General features: G+C 44.0%; 1 protein-coding gene across 8 annotated transcripts in view; it reads right to left on the reverse strand.

Annotated features, from left to right (window-relative positions):
• The window catches only part of PKP4 (plakophilin 4), an 82,629-nt gene that overhangs the window by 52,066 nt on the left and 4,082 nt on the right, over positions 1-26,481 (reverse strand). For 7 of the 8 annotated variants that reach the window (XR_003573891.1, XM_027907483.1, XM_027907482.1 and 4 more), the window contains one exon: positions 5,939-6,072. Coding sequence is in view for 6 of the 8 variants with exons in the window: in XM_027907483.1 (XP_027763284.1) it covers positions 5,939-6,067 (129 nt within the window). In the remaining 2 variants the exon portion in view is untranslated. Of the gene's footprint in view, positions 1-5,938; positions 6,073-26,481 lie in introns of those variants that run through there. The other variant, XM_027907488.1, reaches the window with a different exon arrangement.

The raw sequence follows: 26,481 nt of genomic DNA on the forward strand, positions 1-26,481 counted from the left end.
ATAATTCTTAACACAAAACTAGAGAAAATGATAGCTTTAATCACAGAGCAGCCTCAGAGCAGGAAGCTCAGTGCAGCTTGCTTTGGGAGGCAGCTGCACCGACTGCAGGCAGACAGGCCGCCAGCAGTGAGAACCAGAGCCCAGCACATTTTAGAGCTGTGTCATTTCCTTTGGGAGGCAGAAGCTTTTAGAGGAGGGACAAAGCCTTCACGGGGTGTTTCTGTTGTGGTGTTCACCCCAGGTGACCATCAGCTCTTCCCTGGCGAGCTCCACGTGCCTCGGTAATTCCTTGGCAGCGATGCCGAGATCTCACTCGAGATGACACGTCCCTGCCGCAAGGTACACACCCGACCAGCAACACCAATCCTGACAACTGAATCCTCTCGCCATGTGAAAGCTGAGTGCCTCTGACAGGCTGGTGGCTCCCTGGCAAGGGACAACAATCACCAACACACTGGGCTGGGCTATTGCCAGCAAATATTTGACAACGGGAATGCAGTTTGCATGACTGACCGTGCAGACTGCTCTCCTGTTGCATGCTTTAGATAAGAAAGGAAAGAAGGTTTAGAGGCAATTCTGTGCCTTTTATCTGCATCTCATCATGATACCATGTTGCAGACTGACCCTTTTAATTTCTGTTAATGGGAGCTTTGATCCTGCAGTAACATGGATGAGATTGAGGAATCCAGATTACAATGCTGAAAAATCAAAAATTACTTTCTTCCTGCCCTGTTGTCAACACGCCGGCAAAACACCAATAACTTGAAACTTTGAACAAAGGGTGGTCCAGATGGCTAATGGAAGATTTTGTGGACACAGCTCTGCAAGAATCAACAGCAATGGCACAAGCAGTGAAGTCACAGTCTCCTTCTGGTGGTTCATGCCCGGCTAGTCAGACCCAGACGGGGCAGCTGGGATAGCTGAGGCAGACAATGCCTCTAACAGACAGATGCATCTCCTGCAGCTTCTTGACTTGACCAGTTCTCAGTGGCTGCTGTGACAGAAGACAGGACATGGGTGGGTTGGTGCTCCAACCTGCAGTAACACTGGGATATGCTAAGCTGCTTCAACCACCAAATGTCACTGTCTGTGAAATATTACCAAGCTAATTGTCAGCTGAACTATGAAATGTGTTCCTAATCACAAAAATGCTGCCTGTTGAACAATTGAGTTAAGCCTCTTTCAGTAGCTCAAGTTGCTGATCTAAGAAAGTGCAGCTTACATTTGAGAGGAATATTTTACCTTGCATTTACTATTTCTCCTTCACTGCCACACACACAGTGCAGAGCCACACAATTCCCATCACCTATGAAAGTTCACACAGTGCTACAGAAGATCTGAACAACATTTCAGATATTTTTATGATACAAACATGCAACAAAGAAGCGGACAAGCAAAATTAAGTTCATTTATACTTTCCTTCACATTAATCTCCTGCACTGATCTACGCAAAGCACTACATTTCCAGTTGCTGTCATTCAGAGCTAGATCAAGCAAGTGACTACTTAAAAACACACTGAATTTTCCAACATGAATGTCATACTGTAGTGACCTGATATTTATATTCTCTACCAGAATCTATTTCAGAAAAAAACTGTACTTCCAATTAACCATATAAGAACAACCTCAAAATTGTCTGTAAAAATTAAGTTTACTCACGCACACAACTGCATTTGCATGCTTTCAGTATCTCAGGATCTTCCAAAATAAAAAACAAAAGATAAAAAATTGGACAGTGCAGAGAATCACAGATTACAGGATGTGAAATGACATAGCTACAATTACTGGCTGATCACACTTACTCTGCATTCAACAGCAGCAGACCATTAAAGCCCTTAATACTTTTATGCCTGCATTGTTCACTAGTCTGGTACAACACTTTAGTGCTGCTCTAGCTGATGAGGGATCAGAATTTCAGCAGTTCATAGAAAGCTTACTGATGGCAGTGTCAGAAGGGAAGAATGGCACTGGAGGCATTCCTGGCTGCCTGTGACACATCCACCATGAGCCTCGTGACAACACTGGGGCTGCTGAAACCACTGCTGGGGCTGCTGAAACCACTGCTGGGGCTGCTGAAACCACTGCTGGGGCTGCTGAAACCACTGCTGGGGCTGCTGAAACCACTGCTGGGGCTGAGTGTGCTCTGCCAGCTGGGCAGGGGGCTCAGCCCCTGCTGAGCACACAGGCTGCTTACCTAAGCTGGGGGTGCCACAAAAGGTGTCAGTGCTCCAGGGTATTCCAAGGGCACCCACGCTTCTGGGCAGGCTCTTTCACCAGGGGTGTTTCTCCTCAGAAGCCCAACAGTACATGTGAGACAAGATAACTTCCAGACCTTCGCATGGATAAAGGAGTACAGAGAGTTTTGAGCAAGGAAATGAGTTGGCCATTTAACCCGAGTCAGGAGTGTCATATATTTTGTCCTAGAATATGACCTTTGGGAAGTTGACTTCTCAGACTTGACTCACTGAAACCAGAAATGCTTCTAAACAGCAGAAACTATAAACTATAAAAATCTCAATAACTATGTGAAAAAATTGTACTTAAACAATAAAGAAGCAAAAAAAGCAAATTGCAGGTTCCCTATTTATACAATATGGTTCAATACACGTATATAAAAGGAAAATGTTTTGCTGAAGTGTTGAACAATAGAACACTTCTAGGAAAACACTAAGGGAAACCCAAAGAATTTATGACTATCCACCTGAAAGCATATCCAATCATTCTTACCCTGTCACTGGCTATAAGAAAAGGTGGGGAGTTGTCCATCTCTAGGTGTCAATAACGACTAAACCAAACTACAAAACCTGCCACTGCCGCAAGTGGTCCTCTCTTAGCAAAGACATCAAAATCAGCTTATTCTAGTTATTTTTGAAAATTGCATCGATGAGTGGTATTTCCTGTGAGACCTTTTCTCTCAGCCCAGTCACTGAAAACTAACATGCTAAGCAGGAAATCCACAGTTCCAAATGATCCAATTTAATCTTCACAGTTCAGCAGCAGCTCATTCTAAATCCAGCAGGGTACAGCTTGCACATGGAAAGTGGCAGTGATTCCACAAACCTGCCAGGAGCAGTTGGCAACTAGCTGCCCTACATTCAAACCCCCGAAAAAATTACTGCTACGCTGCTGCCCTGACGATTTTTAACAAGTTGTTATCTTAGTATGAAAATACTCTATTTACTTTTAATACATATAAGAGACTTCCAGCCTTTCTTGTGGATGGGCACCACACTGGCACCTCCAGTCGCTTGGGACCTCTCTGGTGAGCCAGGACTGATGATAAATGACGGAGAGTGGCCGGGCGAGCTCCTCTGCAGCTCCCTCAGTGCCCTGGGGGAATCCCATCTGGCCCCAAGGACTTGCAAGTGTCTCAGTGTCTCAGTGGGTCACTAACTAGAGATTCAAGTTATACCAGCAGGAGTCACGCTTCCCTGATTGTGATCCAAGAGCACACCCGCCTGTGTGTGCACAAACAGCTAACTCAGCGTGGGGACAGAACTGTCCCCTGCCCTAGCCAAAGCCAGCGGGGCTTGTGGTGGCACTGCAGAATTTATACTAACGAGGAACGTGTTTTCACATTAAAACGGAACTTGAGCTCTGTCAGTGAAGTACAAAGGGATAGCAATCTACACTTCTCACAGGTTACACTTGCTCTGATTCTATTATTTTATACACTAAGAGTGAACTGAAATGTTTCTTTCCTAAAATATAACCAAGGCAGATTTACCCAGCCACCTGACACCGGACTCAGTGAGGGTCTGCATGGAGTTCAGGGGACACACTCCAGTTTGGTAAAACAGCTGCTAAACTAATTTGGGGCAATAGAAAAAAAGAAACAAAGGGAGAGTTTATTTAGAAGTGGCTTGCAGGGTTTATAGACTCCTGAGTGTAACTTTTTATACAATCCTGGCTATTGTATCTGTGCTATGGCAGACACCTTAACAAAGTATTCAATAAATTTATCTATTTCGGAACTACTATAGTAATTTTAACAGTTTCTATTAAGTTAAAATCTAGGCAATTCGACAAGTAATAATAAAGACGTTTCTGGATTGTGTTTCCACTGCGGTGCTTCTGAAGTACTTAAATTAGGGTGTGGCAGCTCTGTTTTACAAACACTGACCTGCTGCACCTCTCAGCAATTCCTGCACCAAAGGAAGCTGGGCCACAGCAAACAGTGTAGTAGTTTCTGTTCAAGCTTAATAAAGTAAAGAACTGCACTGGAAAATATTCTGTTCTGGGCTTTCTGCCACACAGGAAGGGTGTTGAACATGTCAGTGTCCATAATTACTATCAACAGAAAATATACCAGAAAGCAACAGTTTGGCTCTTAATTCTTTCATGTTATCACTTCCAAGAGTGAAGTACAATTTACATCTTCCTCCTTTCACACTCATTTTATGTGTCTGTACATTCTACATTAAGGGTCCAGTTCTGAAGTTTGTGTAACACCATTACTCACAATTTTAACCTTTTAGTTTTCATCAGAATTTAGTTATGTAGTAGCCCACGTATCTTTTTATAGGCTTTTTATGAATGGAAAGGGGGAGAAGTTTTAACCTCATTTTCAAAATGAAGAAATATTCCATTATCATTTTTTTCTCTAAGACTAATAAAATATAAACACACTGCTTGGGTAGGCAAGGGAATGCTAACAAATGGTTCTTACTGCACACTTGTGTAGGAAGCTGTTACAGACAGTGCTGCCCTAACTGCAAACCTGAGAGTGAGCACAACGGAGTGCACAGAGACACCCTGGGCACTGAGACCCCTGCAGATGGCCTGGAGATCCCAGCAATGCCAGCTCTGACACCACACTGCTCTGGGCACTGAGATCCTGCCTGGAGATCCCAGCAATGCCAGTCCTGACACCACACTGCTCTGGGCACTGAGATCCTGCCTGGAGATCCCAGCAATGCCAGCTCTGACACCACACTGCTCTGGGCACTGAGATCCTGCCTGGAGATCCCAGCAATGCCAGTCCTGACACCACACTGCTCTGGGCACTGAGACCCTGCCTGGAGATCCCAGCAATGCCAGCTCTGACACCACACTGCTCTGGGCACTGAGATCCTGCCTGGAGATTCCAGCAATGCCAGCTCTGACACTATGATGGGACAACATGAGAACTAATACATCAAGTGTTTGCATTCAGAGTTTCCACCTTGAATCAAACAATAGTCATCTTAAAGGAAGCTGCAAAACAGAGACAGCAAAGTGGATTTCTTCTGATATTCAGATGTTACAAATCCCATATTAAGCCAATAAAGATCATCATTACTTCTCATTCTGATACAATGAAAGCCAAGCTATTACTTTAAACTTTGTGTTCTTTAAAAAAAACCAACCCAAAACCAAAACACCAACAAAAACTTTAGTCAGAATGTTTCTTCGTAAAACTGCAATTTTTTCCCTCTTGAATATTTTTTACAAATTAAGGCTGAACTTGACTGCAGAGACTATCACCTTAAATACACACCCATAAACGTGTTGCAGATTTAAAACACATTAGTACCTTGGTATTGATAACTGAAACCAAACTGCCAGTTTAAGTCCCCTTCTCTAATAAAATACAATTAATCATACCCAACCTGTACGAGCAGGTGTCTGCAGCACTGTACACAGCTTTGCAGGATGCACAAGGACTGGTTCCAGTGTTCCATCAATTCAACACTAGCTTTCCTTCTGTTTTCAACACTAAACCTGAATTTCCAGTCTGACATTCCGAGGGATACAGAACACCAGAATGATGCTTCTGTTCAGTGCAGGTAAATGAACCCCTTAGATTCAGACTCTGATACACAAAATAAACTGCAGGGATGCTGGGCAATACGCTATAGAAAAAAAACAGGGGTGTTTTTCTAGTAATGCAATGAGAGACAGTTGTTAACTCCACACACACTGTGAACTGACGAATTGCTGAAAACAAAGCAGATACCTGTTCCTTTACAGAAGCTAAAATGGTCGTGGCAGTAGTCTCTGGTTCCATGCCTGGGCCTGTGGATGTCTCCTGCGTTGTCTGTGGCAGCCCCTCCTCCACCATTGGGCTCTGCTCCGGGGCTGGCATTTTACCTACAAAACAAGATTTTAAGATAGTTTACATTTTGAGCCAGTGACGTTTAAAATTCAAGTTTTCAGGAGTATAAATGATCTTATACTTTTCTCTAAAAACTTCCAAAACTTAACCAAATTAGCAGAGAACTTTGCATTACTAATGTCAATGTGTGTTGCTCTGACTGTGCTTCGCCTTCACAAGTGGAGACCGCAATCACCCACAGAACACAAGGGCTGGGCAGAAGCAAGCAAGCAGCACGACCTTTAATGATTATTTTTAAAACCACTATTTTGTGCTGGTTACTAGAACAAGCAAAATTCAAGATGCACAAAAAATACTAGTGCTAACCATTAACAATTACCCAGGATCAGTACAAGTTTAGCACGTGCAGTTTTCAGCATAGAATGACACATAACAGCAAAATGCTCTGCTGTCAGGAGCAAACCATGGAAGAGACTAATTATGGTAATAAAAACTTAATGGAAATAATGCTTCTAGTGCTCTTTTTGCAAAAGAGGAAATTAAAATACTAAAGTTAAAGCAATTGCCCTGGGCTATGGATAGCCTGGAAAAGACTGACAGGATTAGCGTCCAAGAATCCCGAGCTGCATTATTGTGGAGGCAGTGCGCTGACAGTTCCAGTGCATGGAAAAAAGCAATGTATTTGTTCAATTATCAAAGCCACTATTAACTAGTATTACATAGATAGTTATGAAATGTGTTTAATGCTTGGAAAATAGCATTAAACTATTTAAGGCGACATTCATGTTGCTTCTGCACACATACCATGCTACAACTTCCTTCAGAAAACAAAGCTTGTAAGGTCTAATGTTACAAGTAGCCCATATTTCATTTTAGATGTTCAGAACAAACTCATTCAATATTCCTAGAGCAGACAAATAGGAACACAAGTTCCTTTCCCCTTCCCTTCCTTACACAAAGAGTGAGGAGATGCTTATGCTGCGAATGGGCCCATGAGACCCCTCAGCCCAGAGCTGTGTTAGCCATGACTGCCTGAATGAGACAGGGCAACCCCCAAGGCCAGCACACACCTGTGCTGCAGGGCTGCATCTTTCTGACTGGGCTGGAAGGGGACTTGAGCTGACCCTGGAGGCATCTCTTCTGGAAACATTTCACAGGACCACTGGCCTCTTGGGAGGGTTCTGCCCATGCACAGGCAAAGCACAGAGTTGTCAGAGGAGTGCTGTGCTGCCATGGGCAGGCTTGGGCAGAGAGGATGAGCAGACACTGAAGAGGGATGGTGTAAGAACAAGTATAGAATCATAGAATCATAGTACTTTCGTTTTGCTTCCTGTACAGTGGCATGTGCACCATGAGGCGGACGGCTCCTGCTCAGGCCCACAAGCCTCTCTAAGCACGGGGTCTTTATTAACCACGTTACTCCTCTCTGCTAAAAACACTGGTGACAGTTCATGTGCAGTTTCACATCAGCCACTGAGGGATTCAAACAGTTTCAGGGAAACTCAGGTGGTGTGAGTGATGGGAGGCAGCGGAGCACATGGGGACAATATGTGGTCCAGGAGCCTGGTCACCCACCAGCTTCTACCATGGCAAATGGAGAAGGAAAAGCTGCTTCCAAACACGTCAGAGCAGGAACCCAACTCAGGATCAGCCACTTTTGGGGCAGGACGTCTCCTCCCCTCAGCACCTTGCACGTGTAGCACAAGGAGGCTCTCCCATCCCTGAAATGAGCCTGTATGAACAGCCTGTTCTCACTGTACATCACTATCACAATTATCTTCTGGAACGAGGAAAACGAAACTGCATAAACGCGGCACTGCCGGGTTTCTGGTGTCAGGACTGCACAGGGACACCACAGCATGCTGGTTCAGCCACACCAAGAGCCACTGCACTTCCTTCCTCTCTCCTCCCCTTCCTACACGCACAGGTCTCCCCTCATCTCCCCTCCCCTCCCCTCCCCTCCCCACACACACGGGTCTGCCCTCGCCTCACCTTCCCACAGCCATGGGTCTGCCCTCACCTCCCCTTCCCACAGCCATGGGTCTGCCCTCACCTCACCTTCCCACAGCCATGGGTCTGCCCTCGCCTCACCTTCCCACAGCCATGGGTCTGCCCTCGCCTCACCTCACCTTCCCACAGCCATGGGTCTGCCCTCACCTCCCCTCCCCACAGCCATGGGTCTGCCCTCGCCTCCCCTCACCTTCCCACAGCCATGGGTCTGCCCTCCCCTCCCCACAGACACAGATCTCCCCTCACCCTTGCACAGCCATGGCACTGTAAGGACCATGGCACACTGTCCTCCTCATCTCCAACCCCTGCAGCCCAGGGTGCCCATTCCTTCCTCTCCCAGCACGGCTAGGGCACCCCACAGCCCGGCAAGGCCTTCCCGGCTCACCCACCTGTGAGGCTCCCACAGGGAATTCCTCATCCCAGCCGCCCCCAGCTCCACGTGCCCCTGGGTGTGCACAGCTGAGGGAGACCACGGTGAACTCCTGCCACTGGAACAGAACTTACTCTTGAGAATAAAGCCACATAAAACACTACTTGGCTTCCAAGGTGCCGCAGATGAATAACCAGACATATCTGGCTATTTTTGAAACACTATTTTTATTGGTTTCAGGCACGCAGATACAAAGGCTGCCACATGCCGCCCATCGAGTGGGTGCACCCCTGAAGCTTCAAGGACCTTGCTTCTAAAGAACCCATTAAATAACAATCAAGTAAGCGGAATAAAAAACCAACTCAAATAGCTGTATAATAGCATTTTGAAAAGTCAAAGACTCAACTTTATGGTTTAAGAAAACGAAAATGGTTCCTTTAAGGTTTTACCTCTAAAAACCAACTCTTTCATCAAGCAGTAATAACCCAAAGAAGAACAGAATACATGCTACAATTTCCTGTGTCATACCTGATCTTTTATATCACTTTCCACAGTTCTTTTATTACTACAACTCAGTGTTTCAGGTTTCTAAATGAACTGTTAAATTTGCAAGCATATCATGAAGCAATAAAACTACCTAGTCAAGCTTTTCCTTCATTTAGAAACATTTGCTAAGCAATCAAAAGGACAAATCTCAAAAACTCTCACAGGTTACACAGGGGCTTCTCTCAGAAGTGGGCTGCTTGCTGGTCCATACATTCCAACGTGTCTCCACTTGCATGGAACAGGGGAGTGCCTGCTTAGCTTGGGATTTCCAGGTGAGAAGTACAAAATACACGACAATAAAGCCAAGTTTTCAAATAATAAATAAAGCAGCACAGAATTCTCAATTATACAGAGTTATGTATATTTGCAGCAGCTGTAAATCAATTTAAAAACTATTTAGGTGTGTTGTGGTCTAACCTGGTGAGCAGCTCAGCCCCACTCCCCCCATTCCCATACGATGGGGAGAGAATCAAAAAGTGCAAAGATTCCTGAGTCGAGATAAAGACAGTGTAACAGAGAAAGCAAAAGCTGCATGCACAAGCAAAGCAAAGCCAGTACAACGTGCCATCATGGTCATACTTCTGTATTTCCAGTTCTTTCCAAAGGTCCAACTACAGTTTGCAAAGGATAAGTTCTGTCTTATAACACTGAAATCAGTGCAGTATTTATCAAACAAGTGAGACTTCTTCATTTTCATTAAGACATTAAGGAAAGCATAGGACATTTTTTGTTACTTACTTTAAGAAAAAACTTTTTCAAGCTTCTGTGATGTGCCACAAACCCCAAAACATACTATACACTACAAAAATGCAGTGCCGTTTCCTCAGAAGCGATCACTGCCAAAGTATGTTGTCTACAGGAATGCTTAAAACTGGACCAACTAAAAACTACAACAATATTATATAATGAGCACAGCAGTGAGACAATCTCAGTTTGTCTTTTCCATGGTTTTCTCTGTCATTCTCTTCTCACCCCAACACCGTGAATAACTTTTCAACCTAGCAGTAGGAAATTTCTGTACCAAACTAGTCCAGAAAACATCCATCTGAAGTGGTTAGAAGGTGTGCTAATTCATCTGAACAGGAAATATACCTAATATTGAGTATCTAATAACAACAAGATAAAACACAATCAAATTAATTATCAGTGAAGGTGTCAGTATTAAATGTGCATCTGTCTCAGTGTTAAGAGATGTAATTAGAGAGCTACACCCTTCCACACAGGCAGTTGTTTTAACTGCTGTTCCTTCAATTAACACATTTCTTGGCAAAGTTACTCATTTTCTAATCTCTATTCCAAGATTAGACAACTGTTGGCTCTGATCCTACAATCACTTAGGTACACACTTGAGCTAACAAATGAGTCTGCTCATTCACCCCAACCTCCTGTCAGGTCCTGAGCTCGGGTGACAGGAATGGGGACTCACTACATCTTTAAATTACTGAACATCAAAGTTTACAGGCTTAGGTTCTCTGATAGCAAAGAATACATGAGAATTGGAGGATTTAAATGTTTTGGGATGATCTTTTGCTGCATGTTGCAGAACTAGAGACTTGTGAATGGTATAAATGGTCCTGTGCTGTAGTTCAAGAGTATAACGTGAGAGCCTTGGAAACTTTTAGGGGACATTAACACAACAGAGGAGGATGACAGTGAGAATTTGTTACTGTTTTCTGTGGATTTCAGTCTCTGATAGAAATTTAAATAATTTTGCAGAAAAAACAGTTAAATACTTCATCTTGTAGCATACATCCCAGAAAATTTTAAACACCTATTCTGAATTTTTAAATTCTCTGTTTAGAAGTAAAGGCCAAAAATAGTGACAGCGTAGCTCCAGGCTGGCCTACCCGCATCAAGTGTGCAAGGAAGATAAAGCTGTTTAATTTAAAGCCTCTAGTCCAAAAAACACTAAACCAATTTCGGAAACAGCGGCTTTTCCATCCTTTCTGCCGTGGAGGCTCACTGCAATGGTTTCATGAAACCACACAGCAAATCCCAGCAGCACAAACCAGAGCACCGTAAACACTCAGCTTTCCATCCAAGGAGGGTTCAGCCACGACCATCACTTCGGGCAACTGAGGGATCTGCTTGAGCAAAGCCCACCTGAGCAGCCCCTCAGCTGCCCCTTCAGTGATGCTGAGCCTCCCCTGCCCACACCCAGCTCCCTCTCAGCCAGCACTGGCTCCCAGAGCCTCCAGCTGCTCTCCCCTGGCACCAGCCCGCAGACTCCCTGGCACCCGGCACTGCCACGGGGCACAGCCACCACTGGCTCCAGTCCCAGCCTTCACACTGCTGCTCTCAGCACACAGCCAGACAAAGAGGGAAAACTTCTTTTGGGGCCGATCAACTGGCCAAGCAGCTGCAGAGCCAGCAGCAGCGAGTTCATCTGACACAGCCATGCTTTTGGGGACGAGGTGGGGGCATATTTTTCTGAGCCAGCCGACCTTGCAGCCAGGTAATCACTAATGCAGGAAAGAACAAGAACACATAGCTGAGGAGGAGAGAAGAGATATGAGAAATCACTAAACTGAGTGTAGTAAACCATCCTTTCAGTTTTCATTCTCATTAGTCTATACTCCCCACCTTTCATTGTTTCCTGTTATTTTCTTAGACATATGCAGACAGCTTTGCCAGTACCAAGTAATCCCTCTCCTTGTCGTGCAGGCCCAAAGAGAAGCCAGATCTTTCCAGGATCACTGCCAGAGAGAAAAAGTGGTGCTTTTTCACAACTTCCTACTCCCTGCCCTTTGTATTCCTCCTCCCTTCCTTACATCAGTTACTCTCCCAATTTTTCTCCTTACCTGTGCTCCGTGTTTCTGAGCCTCCCACTGCTGACCTGCAGCCAGTAAGAACAGTCCCCAGCTCAACTCATGCTGAAGAGGTAACACAATTTTTACCAACTTTGTCAGTTAGGATAGGATGGACTGGATCTATTTCATATGGGTAACATGATAAAAACAATGGGCAACATCTCACCCCTGAAAATCCTCATACTTATCCAGCTACAATGTTAACTCAAGCAACATGAGTAAATCAGCAAGGACATCAGAGCAAGGCTCATTAGTACAGAAGGAAACAGCTCCAATGAACTTTAATCATCTCGCTGGGACACTGACATGGTATTTACTGCGCAACCAAGTTATCCCTGTGTATCCACACTGAGAGCAACAAGGCACATCTCAGCTCTTGGTCAAAGACTCTGCTCTTCTCACCCTTTACAGGGTATGTGAAAGTCAAAACCAAAACAAGACATACAACACTTCCAGAGTTTTTACATGAAGACATGATTAAAATTTATCTGATTTTTCCAGTTCCCTCCCAGAGCTGTCAGTGCAGGTAGGAGCAGCTCCCATTGGCTCCATCCTGCTGCATGGCTGGAGTGCTGCTCCCCTACCAACCAGGCAGGGATTCTCAAGCTCCCTGCAACCAAGTGACTGAATGGAGACATGCTCTGCGTTCTGTCTGCCAGCCTGCAGAGTGTTTGGATGGAGAGGCAGCAGATCACAACTTACCCACTTGCTAAGATGATGCAAGGAACTAAAAATGGATTCTGTGAAAGATGGCTCCAAGGTTTGCGTGAAAAGCAGTGTTTGAAATTTCCAGATACGTTAAGTGAAGACACTCCAAACATCACACTACTGGCCAAACACTGTCTTCAGATTCCTTTTCTTCATGGGCATTAGTAGCGCACAAGTTTTGTGCATGAGGACTGAAGGATGAAATCACAGAAGTAAATATATTATCTGATGAAAACATGGAAGAAACTGACTTCTGTAATGACAGGATAAACCCCACCTGCACAGTTGTGCAGACCAAGTCCCACAGTGAAAAAGGAAACCTATACCCGCCTGACCTGCCACCTGAAAAGCGTGGGAGATGTGTTTAAATGACATGCTGCTAAATTTAGCCTCTGCCTCATCCCTTTTTCTTTAAGGGATGTATTTTTTTCCACTTTTTTTTTTTTTTAATTTAAATACATGCAGGTTCAGAAGGTATTTGGTGCTATGTCCTTTTAAAAATGTTAAAAGTTATTAGCCTGGCTTTTGGATAAACATATTTCTGCTACAGCTCCCAGACAGTTTTGTTGTTTTGTTTTGGTTTTTTTTTTGGTTGATGGCTACATATTTTAACTTCACTCCAGCAAGCAGGCAAGATTCTACATCCACAAATATCCAGTTGTAACATGCTCACGAGACTAATATTTCTTAAAGCTTTCAAAGCAACCATTCACCAGAAGGTATCAGGCAGGTACAGCAAGACAACCATTTCGAATAAAGGCATATTTACAAGCAGGTCCTTCAAGGCCTAAGGCACCGTCTGTAGCTCACCTGAGAAAAAGCTCTTTGTCAGCTGATGGGTGTCTGCTCAGGCTTCACCAGTGTACACAGTACCAGCAGCTGAATGGCAATAGACAGAGTTTTCAGTAGCTTCAATCAACAAGGCTCCACCACTTAAAAGACACAAGAGAGCTCAAACCTGAACCTCTCCTCTGGGCCATCCCATGCCCACGGTGCTCTGTTCTGCAGAGGTATCCGAATCCACTGCCATCTAGGACAGCCTCGTCAGAGCACAGCGCTCAAAGCCAGCTCTGCAGACTAGCAAAGACAGCAGATTGATCTCGAGGGATAAAGTTCAGTCTCATCCTACTGCAGACTGAGGGGGAGGAGGGACATGCAGCATCACAGAAGGATTTCAGGTTTTCCAAACAGACTGTCAGGTGACAAGGACATTCATCGATTAATCATTCAGCCATGCACAGAAGGAGAAGTTGTCAGTTTGGTGTTGGAACAGACTCAATTAATTTAGGGTATGAAGTCACTCAGAATGAATGTCATAGGAAGCTGCACACTGTGCCAGCCAGTACCTGCAGCGCAGGTGTGCTGACAGCACTGCTGCCCTGCACCCAGCCCAAACCAGCACCTGCTCACCCTCACAGCTCAGAACTCCTACAGCAGGCAAACAGGAGTTCAGATGAGAACAGCTGTAAGTGCAGCTATAGCCACTACCAGGCACAAAAATGGTCACACCTTCTACTCAATTTCCACTCGTGTCTTCTCCTAGCCCTCCAAAATTATTGCTGAAGTGTGACTCTATTTGTTCTTGCTAGAGATAATGCACACCAGCTCCAGGCAGACATGCCTAACGGGAAGCATTATCAACCCCAATCTATTTTATATTCATTTATAAAAGTATGCTTCTCAATTTTATCATATAGTATATTTAAATTAAAACCAAACCATTTTCTCAAGGGTAAAACTCATCAGCTGCAACCCCAACTTTAAAAGACAGCTGGGGAGTTACAGCTTTCCCCAGCTCCCTGTGTGGCCACTGACAGTGCTGGAGGGATGTGCTGTAAGGTGCATCACTCAGGTGTCTGGAGCTGGATACCCCCAGCGTATCCTGCCTTCAGAAAGCACCCAGCCCCAAGCAGTGGTTTCTCTGAGGACAGCCATGAACTGGCACCCCGGGCTCCATCTCTGCAGGCAGACCTGAGGATCAGCAATGAGCCACCAGCCAGAAGCAGTTTCACTGGGACTGGCAGGGACAAGAACCCAACTATGCCCCAGCAACATTTAGAAACTGATGATGCTGAAACCCCTGCATTTACTCAGGATACATTTACAAGTTCTTCAGTGCTGCCTATGGATGTTCCTACTCAAACGATTACTTGTTTTCCATAGATTTTGGAACACCACTCTTCTCCATAAACATGGCTACGTGCTGGCAAAAGGTTTAACTAAAATGAAGTTTTACCAATCACTAAACTGCAGTTTACTCTTCCTTTTGCTCTGAAACAGAACTGCACAGCAAAACTCTGCTGCCAAGAACACTCTACCTGAAAACTTCTAAATTTAAGCAAATGGAGCTCTCTCCTCTTCTGTTCTCCAACCTAGACACTAAAAAAAACTTGCATGTAGGATCAGACTATATGAATTAGACAACATGTATCTGGCTTTTAGGACAAAAATTACCAATAGCTCCATCAGTTCTCCCATTTCTTCCCAAAGAAGAGGTATTATTGGTATTATTTTTCTGAGGTATATTTGACTTTGTTCACCCTTAAAAACTTAATGTAGTAGTAGTAGGATTACACATAACTCTATAGAGAATTCAGTATTTCTAGTAATACTTTACAGAGAGGAAGAGCTGTGAAGTACTAAAATCTACAAGTGACAAGATGATTCGAGGAGATCAGAGAACTGAGTAACTTGAGGAAAACCACAAAGCAGGTGAATGAGCCAATGTTGATAAACACAAAATCACACAAACCATTCCCATCCCAGTGACCCACGTGCCTCCCCATGGCAGGGTGGGTGGCAGGTACAGCTATAAGGTTAGGCAGACTCAGGTTAGTGTTTGGCTAGGCAGGGAGACTTTTTGCAGATGTGCCAGAGGGGGAAAAACTCAGGTCAATGGTACATTAAATAATGTCAATAATTGTAACCACACTCCAAAACAGATGCTCACAGTGCAAAATGTATCTAATCCAGCACACAGCAACAAAAAAATTCAGAGGGGTAGAATACTATAAATTGAAGGAATGTAGAGTAAGTGTGAACATGGTCAAGAAGCAAAACAAATACTGAATGAAGGAAAACAGTTCAGGCTGTTCACTGATGCTCAGTTAAAACCCTCAGAGCACCATTTGCAGGCTTCCTGCTGTGAAGCAGAACTGCATCTTTATGCAGCACTATGAGCTGCTAAGATGTGATTTTCTTTTTCCAGTGGAAAATATCTCTTCCTGTACAATCTGCTACAGGCATGCCATTTTGTCATGAGATGACAACATTTTGTATCAAAGTTCACCAGTTCAAGATGCAATTGAGGTAGCTTTACTGCCTTGGTTCCTGAAAGACTAAAAATATGACTCAAATCTATTTTAAAAGCTCAAATCAAAGGAATCTCAAATACTGGTCACAACAACACCATCCTTATTTCTACCTTTTCATTCCCTGCCCCGTATTCTAGTGACATGCTAATTCCTGAGCAGGGGAAATTAAGCACACCAAAACCAATAACAGAGTGTTAGGAGAGAGTGTGGTTTGGCAAGAGTAGACTACATCAGTTCTACCTATTTTGTTCTATTACAAGAGCACAAGAGAAACACACGGCGAATGTGAAGCTTTGCCCACACCACATGGGCTTGTGAGACACACGGACCACGTCCTTCACCAGATCAGCTACAAACCCAGCACAGAAGACAACCAGCAAAACAACAGCTCTGAGGAAAACACGAAGCTGGGATGCCTGTAATCAAAGTGCTTTCCTGGGGCAAAGAGAGGAAAAACAAAAAAAGGATACCTCATTTCTCCCTCCCGCTTATTTTCCACTCCCCACTGCACTGAAAATGCAAGGTCTTCCCAGCCTGTTTCACTGAAGTTTTATGCAATCCATTTCAAGTTGAACCAATTGAAAAGTCAGAAGAAAGTGACCAAAACAATGCAAATTTTATGCAGAAGTTGCCTGTGTTTGGATATAAAGCAGAGACTATGGGGAAAAATGATAACAGCTGAAATACTGAAGTCACTGCAGGAAAAGACAAAACAATAATCAAGGATAACATTTAAGAGCTACTGCTGTCTTTTTGCCAGTATTAGACAATATCAATGACATTATTATTATTTAAGTGTTGCTGTCTCCTCTAAATGGGATACTGGGGTGGCTCTTTCCCCCTTCCAAATTCAAACTAACTTTATTATTTAGATCATTTCACAACTACAGATAGTAGAAAAAAATTACATGCTCACAGTTAGAATTTAGATATACCTAACAATTAATATTGATATATACAAATAAACAACTGTACCACCAGTAAAGTTATGAACTTTACCAGTTGCTTTCACTGTGCTGTATCACAAAGCTCAGAAGAAAGAGTTAAAAAACAGTGATCAAAAGCAAAGCCTCACAGTAATAGGAGGGAGTTGGAATATTACGCAATTTTTTAGGTCTTAAAAAAATACAATTAGTTACTGTTTCAGGGGATTTCCACTTTCAAACCCAGAAAGCCTGCTCTTGCTTGCTGTCTGCAAGTCCAGGAGAGCGTCAATACACCAACTCAGGAAATACACTCCTGGATGACACCAGCAGAAAAGAATGCACTTCCAGCACTCGCCATCGCTCTTTCATGTAACGCTCACCGAGTAATTGTAGTTAGAGGCATATCTTTCCATTTTTAGAATGTCTTACTTAAGCTCCATAAAAATATATACAATTTCAGATAGCTGCTATTGAACTGAACTTTCTGGGGCTGTAAAGCACAGCAGAGAAAGCAGCAGAGGAAGCAGCAGAGCAGCACAGGAACGGCCCAGCCAAGCAATGCCCGAGCGCCCTTGGGCAGGATAAAGCTCTGACCCCAGGCCTTCTGCAAGGGAGGAATCCTCAAACACCCCAATTACTCTACCACAGGAACTGAAAAACCTGGCACACATACCATTTCTGCTACCTGAAAATGAACCATTTTAGCAAGGTGCTCCAAGGCAGTTGCTAGTTATCTACTCAGCATCACAGACAGCAGGACAAATTAACAGATAGGAAGAGGATGTGATTTCACCTAATTGCATTTCTTGCCTATTTGTGAGAGATCACTTCAAATCCAAACCACTTAAAGTGGAGCTTTTCAGCAAAGGCACAGGAGTTCTACAGAGGGTTCAACCTCTTCTTAATTTCCAAAGCTCACCTTGTACATTCTCTATTACTTCAGCTCTCATAGGACCCGACAGGTGAAGCTGCAAATGCCAGAGCAAATGTGAACATGCCCAGCAAGGAGGGGCAAAAGTAGCTCAGAAATCTATCTTACATGCACCTTGTTTAGGGAAGTGTGTAACACCCCACTGCTGTCAAACAAAAGCACAAAAAAACTCAATGGCAAATACAGTTTGTAACTTGTTTCTCTACAGCAATGCTATCAGTTAACTCCAAATGACTCTCACCGCTCCGTCTGATGAACACTGACAAAATGTTTTTTCCTGTGTTTTAAAAGTAGCCCTGGGTGAGGCTGTGAATGCAGACTGCAGCACGCTAACATACAGCACAGCACACACACACATGCACTACCTTGTCCCATCTTTATGTGTTTAATACTGATGCCGTAGCTGCCTGTCAACATCCTCTTGTTGAGCCACAGAAAGGATACACCCAAGAATAAGCCAGAAGTCTCTTGTCACTTATGGTCACCTGAAAAGGTAGCAGTTACTCACAACTGAGCTGTCATTTACCCACAGCTCCTGCCGTCCTGCAGAGCTGCTGTCCCAGGGACCTGAGCAGGGCCCACTCGAGCCTGGGCAGCCACAGCCCAACACAGCTCAGGGGCTGAGCAGAACCATGTCAGGCTGATAATCCCAGGACAAGCCAGGCTTCCTGCTGGGAGGAGTGTCCTGCCCACACACCCAGCCCCAGGGACGGCAGGAGGACCGTGGCACCGTCCCTGTGCCACAGGGGTCAGGCCTGTCTCCAAGGCCAGGAGCAGTGCCAGGGAACCAGCCCTCACCTTGGAGAAGCCAGCTGGAAACTCTTTCAAAACCAAGATCACCACCACCACTACCCTTGTCCCCAGTAGGAATGAGAAATTAAAACATTTAAAGAAAGGAAAAGGTGGTAGAGCTGGCATAGTACAAAGCTCTGGCATAAAGCTGTTCCGTACTTGTCACCAACAAACACCATGCAGGGGTGGGATGAGTCTTTAGACCTCATTATCCCCAAATAAGTCATCATGAAAGTGAAACTATTTACTGGAGTGGCAATATGAACTGCAGGTTTCACACTGAATACCAAAGAACTGATGATCCAACCTTTTTGCAAAAGATGGAGAAACTTGTGCCTGTGCCAAGTACAGCATACTCAAAGACACAAACTTTCAACACAAAAAAGCCTTCCTTAATAAACTAATGATTCAGTGTCTCCACTACAGACTTCTGCAATATTTGTAATTTAGTAGTTATAATCCTAATCCATTGGTGAATGATGAGAACTATTGACCAAAGCAAAATTCAAAGGATAGGAATAGTCATGTTACTGAGAGGAAAGTCATGGAGACTGTTCAGTTCTTTAGCTGGAGTTCCTTCACATGACAGAGTTTACAGCACAACCATTACTGCTGTTTAATGAATCTCCAGCAGCAGAGAGAAAGCTGCTAGCAGTGGCCACTCACACTTTGGGGTGGAAGCTTTACTAGAAACTGGTACCATGTGAGCTTGGTCCTGTAAGACCCAGCTTCTCTAGGCACGGATTGAGGCATGAATGATCATCACAGTGGTGCTGGGCTACAGGCATTCATTTCACAGATCCCGTGACAAAAAAACCCAAATAAACAAACAAAAATGATTACTCAACAAACTCGAGTCTAAAAAACAGAACAGAAACAAATCAGTTGCTGAAATCACCATGGAGCACATTATTATGGACTGATTCAAATTTTAAATGGAAAGATATGTTAAGTAAGCAGACCTGTAACTTCAGTGGTGGACTCGAGAAGAACAAATCTTACGACATAGCAAAGTGTGGTGAAAGGAACCAGCTAAGCCCAGCAGAGCTGTCCAATGCCCCTGTTCTGGAACAAACCCATAGCTATCCAAAGCAGGGGAAGGGATGACACACACAAGTGCACAATGTACATCCAAGCCAAGAAAGAATTCCTTACCTGGGAAGTATACCTACTTTAAAAAGAGACACAAGTAAAAAAGTAGGTTACTACTCCCTTTGTAGCCTAAGGGGAGAGGAGAAGTCGACCTGTCTGCTTCCAATGAGGAATGAGGATAAAAAAACATTTGAGAGAAGAACAGATAGGTCTTAAATGACCATAAAGAAATCTATTGCTGCACCTAAAAATTAGGAAATTTCCCAGTGTAATGAACATCTTCAAAAGTAAAAAAAGTATAGTGAATATATCATTTGAAAATAAAATTATGGGTGGCTATTTTCTCCACTCTTGTACATGCACTGTTGAGATCCTTAGCGTGGATTCCTATCACACTGGTATGCTCAATTTATTTTTTCTTATTTATACAAATAAAATCATATCTACCTTAAGGGAAGCCAAACTCCTTCAATCACAGAGTTAAACTAGCAGCAAGTAGCCAGCTCCTCTGGGATGTGTTTACAGGCAGTACTGTTTTGATTCACATCCTGCTGGCATCTCTGTGACTGGAAAATGTTAAGGTCAAATCAAGGTGATTTGTTTGCTTCCCTTCTGTGGTAGGGCCATTTCCACTAGGGCTCTTGGATAAAATATACACTGATATCTTCATACAGCTACTCAGCTAACTAATAACCAAAGCTGTTACTGCACTCAGCATCCACCCACGGCACTAACAACACCAGGTACATCTGGACACCCACACAACCACACTTTCAGGTTCCACCTTGTTTAAAGGTACAAGTCAGCATCTGAAACATTTAGTTCAAGCCACTTTGCCTCCCTCTTCTAGTTCTGTGTCAAGACATCACATCTTGGTTTAAGTTCACCTGGGATAAACGGGGATCTGATCCCATCTGTCCAGCGTAGAGTCAAGGCCACAGCTGCTCTCAGCAACGCAAACAAGTTGCACAGGAAAAAACCTACTCAGCTGTAGTTGTGTCCTGATAAACGATAACTTCCTTTGGGGAGAGGCTGAATTCCCCTGCCCAAGGCACTGCACACACACCTCTCCATTCCATCTGAAGCTGCCGTGCAAACCCACGCAGATCCTGCACTGCAGGCACTTTGACAGCCACATCTGCTCCCATCTAGATGAAGAAACGACCTGGACATGAGCAGGGGAGACTCACATTCACTGCATCCCCCAACACACACTTTGACTCAGAAGAGGTAAGAGGGATTAGCACCACATCAGTCAGTGTCAGCAGGCCCACTGTCAGTACACCAGACAAGAGAAATCATAGCAAACACCAGCTTTCCCAGGAAACTGGGTGAAAAGCTAATACGCTCCTACAACTGAAGGGCTGACATTTCTGTTTGCACACCTATGAAGTTACCTCACAAATTTAACACGTCACACCAAACTGCTTCACGTTCATATTGAAAAAATACACTGGTGAGAAGTCTAAACCTCAGACCGTACAGAGCTGCCCATCCGGAGGGGCCTGTGGAAGCCAAACTAAGTCCCTGCCAGTGCTGCTCACTCAGCACCACAAGAGAGATCAGGAAATGCTTTAGCAGTAAGAAAGCACTGTATTTCAAAATCAGCACATCCCCAGTGAAAAGCATTGTCCTCCCCTCGGATTGGATTGTCCCATCTCAGGGACTGCAAAGCCCCAAGTATCACATGCCTGTGGCAAAGCCAGGCACCCACAGAGCCTTGGGAACAGCTCCAGAGCAGCAGAGCAGGGAGCTCCCTGGCACAGCAATCCCCAGGGACAGGGACACGGCCAGGGGGGGGCTGCACCCTGGGGCTCTCCCAGCCTCCACCAGGAAACCAGTCAGCTGCACAATCACGGCATCTTCCAGCCTGGAATTACCGTGTTCAGTTGAATTCAGGGAATTTAATTGTAAAGCAGATATGCCTCAACTTACAGTATCTTTTAAAAAGTTGTGTGAAGTAAAGAAGGAACTCAGAATATTAGGTGTTGTTCAGGGTTTTCCCCCTGATATTCTATAAGAAATCTTCTTTTAAAACTCAAAGTACTACTGATTCTTGGGAAAAAGGATGCTGCAGAACAGTGCTTATTTGCCTATTGTCTGGTATCTTGATTTTGAAATACAGGCCAAGGAAGCTTAACAGTTTTGAATTTCAGCAGACTATTCTCTTCTATAATGGTTTCCACCTGCTACCTTAGTGTAAGAAATTACAGAATCCATTGCCAAGTGTAAATTCAAAAGACAGCAGTATAATAGGAGGGTTGATAAACTATGTAAAAATTAAGAAAGTTAAGAAGCCTGTTTAGATATCACAGGTACATCTCTGCTCTCCTCCTGTCCCAGGCTGTTATAAATTGCCAGAGGTTCTGTGGCTGGATGTTAATTAGTTCCTGAGCATTAGCAGCATGACATTGCAGAGCTTTCACACGTAGTATTTATGTTTATACTGGGGGAAAGGACACACCATCCTTGAGTTTCCAGACTTACAAGGCATTTTTGTTCCCAAAATAAAAGTCTCTACCCTGGCTATAATCCTGTGCAAGATGCAAGCCATTTCCAAGTCCAGAAACTGAAGTCAAGGCAGCCTCCACGAGATCCTGAGCAAGGAAACAGCCAAATGCAGCCCATGCAGTAGCAAATCTTGTCTCCCCTTCCTCCAACACGTCTAAGTTTGCCCATCTAAAGACTTGGAAGTGAGACAGACACGTCAGATATTTGAAAGGAAAGCTTTAGCAGGCAGGTGGCTGTTTGCCACACAGACAACAGGAACAAGTTCTTCCAAAGGCCTGCTCATGTCAGGGAATCTGGGGGGAGGAAGAACCAGCTCCAAGAGAATCATGAACCACTGAAGTGACCTGCTCAGAGGTAGCAGTTCTGCATTTTGGAAGAAGAACATTACAAACAAGCAGAAAGCAGCTGTTGGCCTGGGGGATGAGGCATTCCTGAATGCTGCAGAGCTGAAGGAGGGGCTGCCTGAGCTTCTCATACAAGGACATTCATCTACAGTGTGATCAATCAGCTTCCATTCACAAGGAAAAGATCATGTTTATGCTTCAAAAGACAGAAAATGTCTGCATAGCAGGATCCTCTGTTTTCACAATGTTCAATCTCCACCAAGGTGGAGAACAATCAGTTCAGGAAGACAGGATTCAGTGAACTCCAGGAAAACAGCACCAACACTCACTGGGGACCTGCAGCAGCCCCAGCACACCAGCCTGGCCCAGCTGCTGCAGGAAGGGCCGTCCTGTGACAGGTTTGTGTTCTCTGTGGTGGTGCAGCCTGACTGGAACCTCTCCTGCACAGCAATCACCACCCTGAGCTGCTGCTTCCCTTGGCTGCTCTACCTGTCAGCACCTGCACACAGGGCTGACCAACTAACACTGGTCTTCAGGTGGTCCATGGAAACTGGGAACACTGACCACGTGAAAACACTATCCCACATCCCACTCTGCCACACATGAAGCTTTTTTTCAACTTTCTATAAAAAATAAAAAAATATCTGGAATATTGCCATAGTAAATTTTTTTGTTCTGTTGCAATATGATGCCTGTGATGCTTTGAGATAAAGAGAAAGCAAAGGAGAACTCCTGAAAACACTGCAATAACTTGAATCATCTTAGCTATCTGAAAAAAGAATCTTCTTTTAGTGTTTAAAATTTCAGTCTGAAATATATTAATATTTATATTATAGATCAAATCAATACGGTACTAATACAAAACAATTCAATAATACAATATAAACTCCTACAATGAACAGCATTTGCTAGAATTCTAACAAGGCAGCGTTTCCTAAGCCTCAGGCACTCCACGCTTCCTAAAAGCAGGAAGTTGTGATTCAGGCTATCTTCTTTTGCATCTATTACAGTGAAAAGATATTTAGAATCTACTCTTATGAATAGCAATAAATGCAATAAGTTTAACAAAAGCTCTTCTCCTCCTCCACTCTGCGAGTACATCTCCAGACTGGAGCAGTGCAGGAGCAGCCGCCCGACGGACGGTGGGTGGTTCCTCCCACTCCTTTGGGAGCACTCAGGTTGGCCAAAATAAAACTCATCAGACAAATTCAGCTCCTGGATTCAGAGTGCCTCGCTAATTCAACACTTTAGGTTACTGCATATCTTGGGGGTTAGTTTTTTGTTGTTGGATTTGGGGTTTTTGTTGTTGTGGGTTTTTGCTTTTATTTCAGTGTCAGTACATGACTCGATGAATATTTTTGTGCTGCTTAAAAATAACCTCTGTGTTCCACACCAAAACTAAAAAACTCTCTCAGTGGTGAAAGACTGACTATATCAGGCTGAACAAAAAGCATCCCACAACAGGCAGTGCTCTCTACCAGAACTTCAGAACTTCCTTAAGAAATGTCAAGTCCTTGAACCACAGGAAGTTTTTCTATCACTCTGTCTATTCCATAAAAAATTCTAAAACAAGGATTTTTTTTTTTAATTATCTTCTGGAAAAGAACATGTTTAATAACAGGGAAATCTCCCAAATCTCAGTGTATCGTGTTGCTGTGATTCATGAGAAGAGACAACAGCAGAACTCAGAAAAGTCAGGAACTGTCTGTCTTTATAGCACAGAGCAAACGGGTACATCTCACAGGTCTATCTGTGGGCAGTCTGAGACTTCTGGGTTAAACGTTTTCTCATCTCTGTCCAGAATACCAACACTCGCAGGAATGAGGCATGTACCAGTGTTTACTGTTTCTGCTGAAATATGGCACTGGGCATTTTCATTCCATTAGTTATGAGGACAAAGCTGGATATGAAGGATATGGAGCAGCAACAGATGGCAAGTTCTGCCAGCAAATCTTTGATTAAGGCTGAATCAAATAACACAGCCCAGCAGCAGGACTGGATCACGAGCACCCGGATAAGATGTGTGCTACAAAGAGTCACATTCTTGGTATCTTCTCCAATCCTTTCATCAGTCTGAGTTTTGCCTTTCTCTTTGTAAGCTCTACAGAGCATGGACCTCCCTCTACCTCACAGAAGGGCACATCAGTTTGGAGTTTAGGCACTGCTATGGTAGAAATGAAATCTCCTTTCATGATATGCTCTCATTTCTACACTGTTGTCTTTTTTCTCAGTAAGAATATTTGGCAACTTCATTTTTAAATAAAAGCGAGATTAAAATATTAACTCATTTTGAGATCTGTCTCCCTGTGTATCTTTAGAAACCGTGCAAAACTTGAGCCTGAATCTGCACAAGACAATCAGGGAACAGTGCCACACAAACACACCTGTACATGGAATGTTTCCAATTAACACTCCAGTTCTTCGCTTGTCCAGAAGCCCCTTCTGGACCCAGGTGCATTACATGCACTGTCTTGGTTTTGTTTGGTGCAAGATATTAAATACTTCAGCTGTAAGCATGTCACACTGACATGGAATTTAAAGAGCTATCATTTGTCTGTAATTGTTTCAGGGATCAGTGAATTTATTAGGTTTTAGTTTTCACCACGCAGATTTATCTCCATGATCACAAACACAGAATGCTCCATTCCCGGGTTACACAACAGGAAATTCTGCCAAGGCAAGACATTGAAGAGCATGGTTTTGGAACTGAAAAGGTTTCCTTTCAGAGTACCAAGGATGCACTGCCTGCTGCTGCCTTCCTGGGGAAGAGGACAGGAACATATCACAAACTGGGAAGTCTCCTGTTCACATCAGATTTCTAGCAGAGATGGCCTAAGTAAGATCATTTAAAGCAAATTAAAGGATAGACTAGGAGCTCTCTATCTGGACACGTGTAATGCAAATGCTTTTGAGTACATTACCGAAAACCTGTTAAAAGCATAGCCCACGTGATAACCTCCAGCTTATCCCGCCACGTAGGGACCACAAGCATCTCCTGTGAGCAGGTGAAGACAGGAAAAGTTTTTGGCACCCACAGAAACTAACCGAATTTTTAAAAAGCTTCTTCCTTGTTCCCTTACAGCTAGACCTTATGAGCGAAAAGGCAACATCTGGCACCACATCCCAGCTCCTCATTTGCTCCCACATCTCTGCTACTCTTTGCCCTGCCTGGCACTAGGAAAACTGCTGCTACCTTCAGCCCCTCCACCTCCTCCCAGGACATTCCCCTTTTGCTCCTGCTGCCTCTGGAGATGGCCCCAATCAGTCTAAGGACATTTCCTGGGCTAACCTGACACTGCACAGGGCCACCCCTGCTGCCAGCCAGCACAGGGACCCCCAGACCAGCAAAACCCACCCAATGCTCCACGATGTCCCTCACTCAGAGAGTGGGGATCCGGCACCCTAAACTGCTCTGCACCAACTCAGTCACCCTGAAGGCCAGCTCATCCCAGAGCCTGCACAGGGGCACATCCCAAGGATCCCACAGCCACGGGGGAATTTCATTCACTGCCCACAACCACCACCCCATGGCTGCACAAACAGCAAACACATCAAAAATCCCCCCACCGAGCTGTGATGCAGAAAGCAAGTTTCAGCCTGTACACCTTCAAAGGGTTTACAGTAGATTCCTTTCTCCTCTTTAGCAATGAATTAATCACAATACCAATCAGAACATCAGCTATAACACTGATCTAAGGTTCACAAAAACACACTACATTTCAGTTAAAACACTACATGGGGTGGGCTTTAATTTTAATTATTTCTTGAATGGATCAATCACTCTCCAAGAAAGTAATAACTTCTAGTTTCATTTTCTTCACTAAAATAAAGGCATACTTAAAATGATTTTTAAAAGCCATTAAACAGGAATTTGACTCATCTTCAATTCCTAGTGCTAGGTAAGAACTCTCTAAAATGCTATGCAAAGTAGAAAAGGGGAGGGGAAGATCTGTAAGAGATGGTCACGGAGACATTTCTTAGCAATTTCTTTTTCTTTCGTAACTCTTTTTCTTTTCCTTCGTAACCTTTCTTTTTCTTTCTTAAAATTACAATAACAGGAGGAAAACACATGAATAATAAAAGTATGGCC

Source organism: Empidonax traillii, unplaced genomic scaffold (genome assembly GCF_003031625.1).
Source record: "Empidonax traillii isolate 1590-97213 ecotype Southwest subspecies unplaced genomic scaffold, ASM303162v1 scaffold1479:size124046, whole genome shotgun sequence".
In the NCBI taxonomy this organism is placed as follows: domain Eukaryota; kingdom Metazoa; phylum Chordata; class Aves; order Passeriformes; family Tyrannidae; genus Empidonax; species Empidonax traillii.